Below are 5,516 nucleotides of genomic sequence, written 5' to 3'. Positions count from 1 at the left end.
CGCGGGCCTGCGGGCACCGCCCCCTTGCGGCCCAGGCTCCGCCCGCCACCTCAACACCGCCCGCCTGCTGCCCACCCCATCCTTCCAGAATCTGAGCAGCCAGGGAGTGTTGAGTGTTGAGTCCAATTAAGGGAGTCTTGGGGTTCGTGAAACTTGGTGCAAAATTGGAATGGTTATTGCTTGCTTTCAAAGGGGTACGGTCATGATTGTCTCAAAAAGGTGTTAAGAATTCCCTGCCACTTCTCTCCTCAGACACTCAGAGTGTTATGCAGGTTGGACTCTCTAAAATTCTGAATTACTCAGATCTGGGGACGCATCTAGCCTCAGCCTCTTATTAAGTCACTTGAGAGTTAATTTAGCGTTATGGTCCTCAGTCATTGTTTGTCATGGGAATTGTAATCATCTACTTGATAGGGTTGTTGTAACAATTAAATGAGATGATGATGTAGAATCCAGCACAAACCTATCAGGAGCAGGTGTGCAATAAATGGGGCTGTGGTTGGCCTAGAATAAGGAGGGGGCTCACCTTCCCTTAGGTGATAAGACCCATTCCAGGGTAGACACCCTAGCTAGAAAGTTCTTCCAGCTTTTTTCTCCGAGAATCATCTGTTGGTCCCACTAGCTCTGGCCTCAAGAATGACAACCTGGATCTTTTCTTTCTTCGCCAGTCATTACACCCCACATTTGAAGAGTAGGCCCAGCCAACCTTTCTTTTCTCTCAGTTCATTATTTCCAGCTGTCAACATCACTCAGCTTCTGCTCTGTATCATCAAATCCTCATCTAACTTGATGCTGAAACCCTCTCTTGGTTGACACTGGCTAGTCACCTTCTCTTTAGCACAACATGGTGCCCAGGAGGGGACTGGATACTCAAGGCAAAGACCTTGTTCCCCAAAGGACAGCAGGCTTCCCTCCTGGTTAGGTCCACTGGATATTTATCCTTCTCCTCTTTTTTCCTTCTCCTCCCTCCTTGCTTCTTCTCTTCCTCCTCCTCTTTATCTGTTTTTTTTTTTTTTTTCCCTTCACTACTAGGGATTGAATCTAAAAGCACTCAACCACTGAGTTACATCCCTAACCCTTTTTATTTATTTTTAAATATATATGTATTTTTTAGTTGTTGATGGGCCTTTATTTTATTCGTTTATTTATATGTAGTGCAGAGAATTGAACCCAGTGCCTCACATATGTGAGGCAAGCACTCTCTGACTGAGCCACAACCTCAGCCCTGTTTATTTATTTTGAGACAAGGTCTTGCTAATTTGCTGAATCTGGCCTTGAACTTGTGATCTTCTTTCCTTAGCTTCCTGAGTCACTGGGATTACAGGTGTGCACCAGCAGCTCTATTTCTTTCAACAGAAATTTCCATCTAACCAGATTCCCAGTCTTATTCTTATGTAATCATTTTTTTTGGAACCAAAACACAGGATTTAGCACTCTTCCTTGGTGAATTTCATCTTGTTGGTTTCAACCCAACTTTACAATCTGTCAAGGCTGCCTTGAATCTACTTCAGTCACCCATTGTATTGGCGCCCCCTTTCTCCCCTTCACCCCAGCCAGCAACCATCTGCAGGGTGAAAAGTGGCTTCCTCTGCCTCCATGCAAGGAACTCATGACAATGCCAGACAGCCCAGGGCCACAGTGGAGCTTTGAGACACCATCATAGAGATTTAGACCATCAGGTCTCAATCCGAGTCTGTATGATCCAGCTCACGTTTCTGTCTTGTCTCTAAGGACTAATGCCAAAAGCTTTGCTGGATATAAGTTGTTTGGGGCCATCCAATTGTGGCGATGAAGGGGAAGTTTGGCTGGTGTTAACTATCATGGCTTAATCTTTTCTCAGATGTTCACAGTCACTCAACTAGAAACCTGTCCTGGAACTTCTCATGCATGGAGTTCAAATTATTCTTCTTAGAATTTACCACTTACCCCTTTGGTAAAATCAAATATCAGCCCTTGTGAGGTAAGTCTGTTCATCAATGGCTTCCCCCATCACTTAGCATCAAGTCCAAAGTTCAACCTATGGCCGCAAGCTGTGCCTACCTGCCTGCCCTTCCCTACCTCTCTGACCTCCTCTCCTGGACCTTTCACCCAGCTGTCCTCCTTACTTTTGTTGGAACACACACAATCTGCTCCTGAAGGCCTTCTCACTGGCTGCTCTTTCTGCCAGAACACCATCTCCATGTCACATGAATTATTCATCCCTCTCTGCTCACCTCATCAAAGACACCTTCCCTGACCATTCTCCTGAAGATGGCAGCTCCTCTCAACCCCCACGGGTGTTCTATTACTATTTCCTTTCCTTTATTTTCACCCATAGCACTGACCACCACTGACATATTTATCTATTTTTTTTCTCTCTTTCTGTTTATGTGTGTGGTACTTGGATTAAACCCAGGGGTGCTCTACTACTGAAGTAATCCCAGACTTTTTATTTTATCTTTTTGAGACAGGATCTTGCTAAATTGCTAAGGCTGTCCTTGAACTTGCAATCCTTCTGCCTCAGCCTCCCAAGTGGCTGGGATTACAGGCATGTGCCACCTTGCCCAACTGTATTTATTTCTTGCTTTATTTTTTGGGGGGGAGGGTACTGGGGATTGAACTCAGGGGTACTCAACCACTAAGCCACATCCTCAGCCCATTTTTGTGTTTGATTTAGAGATAGGGTCTCATGGAGTTGCTTAGCATCTCGCTTTTGCTAAGACTGGCTTTGAATTCTTGAGCCTCCTCCCTCAGCCTCCCAAGCTGCTGGGATCACAGGCATGCACCACTGCGCCTGGCTTCTTGCTTTATTCTTTCTCCACTTGAATTCCAGCACTGGAATAGTCCAAGGCACATGGTAGGTAGGTGCTCAATATTTATGGAACACATGAATCAGTTGGAAAATTGTCTACCACTCCTCACCCCCTTATTAACAAAAGACCCTTCTTGTCAGTGGGGAGGAAGGAACAGCATCAGGGTGGTAGTAGCAAGGTTTGGGGGTAGGTACAATCCTTGCTGTCCTCCTTTGGTGTGACACTGTCCTCCTCAGGCTGAGAGCTCTATCAGCCTCCCTCTGCCCTCCTCACTCTGAACACAGTTTTACAGGCTTTTTTTTTTTTTAGGGGTGGAGAGAGGCCAGGAGATCATGTTATTTTCCCCAAGCCTCAGAGCATTTTAGATTTCTCTCTTCAAAATCATGAAAAATATTCTGTTTAAATCTGCCCACCAGGCACCCAGCCTTCCTTCTCTGCCTCTCCCAACCCCCACTCACACATACACCTGCAAACACCCTTACCCTCCTCCAGTTTGCCTGGAGGCCCTGCCACCCCATCTCTCTCATATCTGCTGCCCCCACTCTGATCCTTGACAGTAATTTGTAACATGTGCCCTGGCAGAGACACTCTCGCTCAGACTTCTATCAGCTCTGGTCCCCAGAGAGATATGCAAATATCTCTCCACTTCCCCTCTTTCTTTGACCCAAGAGGAGACAGCTCACTAGGTTTTGGGGGTCAATGTCTTTATTAGGCAACATGAAAGGAGGTGATCCTACTCTGTTGGAAGAGGAGGGACACCAAAAGGCCAACGTGGAACAGCTCCAACCTGTAGAGGTCAGACCTAGGGAGCAAGCTGTAGATGAGGCAAAGCAGGCACCACAAACAGTCAGAACAGCACTGGGCTGGGCTTCACTCCTCTTCATCTTCTTCCAGGGGTGGCCGATTTCGCTTGAAGAAGCCAGCCTGGGGGTGCACAGGGGTTGGAGTCAGGAGTTAGAGATGATCCCTATGCCTCAAAGTGTCAGTAAGAAAATGTGCTGGGCTCCAGCAGCCACAGATATTTTCCCTGGACCAGCACAGTACCTGAGCCCCACTGCGCACAGCTGGAAACCTTTCCCTATTTAGAGACAAGGCAGGCAACTAATAGTTGGGTTTCTGAAAAAAATTTTTTTTTTCTCCCCTGATTTTTTCTTTTTCTTTCTTTGATTTCTTTTCTTTTGGAGTATTTAGGATCAACTCAGGGCCTCAAGCATGCTAGGCAAGTGCTCTAGCCCTGAGCCACACCTCAGCCCTTTTACAAATTTTATTTTTATTTTTTTGTTGTTTACTTGTAGATGAACACAATACCATAATTTATTTATTTATATATTTTTATGTGGTGTTGAAGATCGAACCCAGTGCCTCACATATGCTAGGCAAGTGCTCTACCACTGAGCCACAACCCCAGCCCCACAAATTTTATTTTTGAGACAGGGTTTCACTAAGTTGCTGAGGCTGGCCTCAACCTTGCTATCCTCTTGCCTCAGCCTCCTGAGTTGCTGGGATTACAAGGTTGTGCCTCCATGTCCAACTCTGATTTTGTCTTAGATATTGAAGTTTGTCTCTAACTGACTCAAGCATGTCATGATATGTGATGATTACAGGTTTAATGTGTGCTTTCCCTAAAAGCGCCACATCTTCCTAGGGCTTGGGCACTATTCTCCAGGAGCAGAGCAATGAGTGATCCTCCAGGGCCTCCTAAGAAGCAAGGGGCAGGGACAGGACCATTCCTTTTTTCTCTCACCTCACTAGGGGAAGGGAAGGACAGAACTGGAGGAAGTTAACCCTATCCACAGCCGCCAGGAATTCTAGAAGGCTCTTCCTCAAAGGGTCTAAAGGCCTTAGAATTTCAGTTGCCACCCCTTCTAGGAGTTTATGCCCTGAAGAGGTCCTCAGAGAATGACATTCCAATAGTAAAGATGTACACAGGACAGGACTGGTCTTTCCCTGCCTCCTAGTTTGTGCCCACCTGGGGACTCTACCACCCTTTACATCTTACCTTCCACATGGCCAGGACCAGAATGGTGAGCAGCAGCAGGCCACCCAGAGCTCCCACCAGTACCCACCAGATGGGAATGGGCCGCTCCTCCAGAGCCCGAAACAGCTGTGTCTGCACCTGGGGACAAAACTGGTGTCTCCTCAGACTCTTTTTATTATTATTACTATTATTACTATTAATTTATTTATTTATATGTGGTGCTGAGAATCAAACCCAGTGTCTCACACTTGCTGAATGAGCGCTCTACCGCTGAGCCACAACCCCAGCCCTCTCCTCAGACTCTTGACATCCACCTTTTCAAAGATTCACATCTGGGGCCTTTTAACCGCGCCCCACCCCCAGCCAAGCCATCACCTCCCCGTACCACCCCTCAGCTCCAGGGAGACCCTGCCCCCACGCTGGCTGGGCACCGACACAGGAATACCAATGGGTCTTGCAGGCCTCATCTCCCCGTGGTCCCCTCTCGCTCACCAGGGCTTCTCCGCTGGGCAGGCTGAGCGCAGGCACCGCGTAGGGAAGGGAAGAGACGTTGAACCACGCGTGCGACTGCAGCACAAACTGATCCAGCGGCCTCTACCAAGGGTGGGGGTAAAAGGCACTTGCACAAGCCACAGGACGCCTCTGGGCGGCGGAGTCCTCTCTGGGAATACCGCCCTCACCCCCGGAGCGAAACCTCGTCCTCTCCCTTTCCCCGCCCCCGAGGCTCCGCCTCCCCTGTCCCCGCC

The 5,516-nt window shown here is 47.9% G+C and overlaps 2 protein-coding genes across 2 annotated transcripts in view; both read right to left on the bottom strand.

Moving 5' to 3' along the window:
* Positions 1 to 3,479: 3,479 nt before the first annotated feature.
* Positions 3,480 to 5,516, bottom strand: part of Itga2b (integrin subunit alpha 2b) — a 15,052-nt gene continuing 13,015 nt past the window's right edge. The window contains exons 28-30 of the mRNA XM_015495584.2: positions 5,263 to 5,364; positions 4,792 to 4,908; positions 3,480 to 3,716 (exon numbers count right to left, since the gene is read on the bottom strand). Coding sequence (XP_015351070.1) covers positions 3,663 to 3,716; positions 4,792 to 4,908; positions 5,263 to 5,364 — 273 coding nt within the window. The 3' untranslated portion in view covers positions 3,480 to 3,662. The remainder of the gene's footprint in view (positions 3,717 to 4,791; positions 4,909 to 5,262; positions 5,365 to 5,516) is intronic.
* Gpatch8 (G-patch domain containing 8) overlaps positions 4,228 to 5,516 on the bottom strand; it is a 111,931-nt gene continuing 110,642 nt past the window's right edge. The window contains exons 11-12 of the mRNA XM_048790249.1: positions 5,404 to 5,410; positions 4,228 to 4,743 (exon numbers count right to left, since the gene is read on the bottom strand). Of these exons, the coding sequence (XP_048646206.1) occupies positions 4,666 to 4,743; positions 5,404 to 5,410 (85 nt within the window). The 3' untranslated portion in view covers positions 4,228 to 4,665. The remainder of the gene's footprint in view (positions 4,744 to 5,403; positions 5,411 to 5,516) is intronic.

Source organism: Marmota marmota, unplaced genomic scaffold (assembly GCF_001458135.2).
Source record: "Marmota marmota marmota unplaced genomic scaffold, marMar, whole genome shotgun sequence".
NCBI lineage: Eukaryota > Metazoa > Chordata > Mammalia > Rodentia > Sciuridae > Marmota > Marmota marmota.
This window is presented reverse-complemented; position numbering and strand designations above follow the sequence as displayed.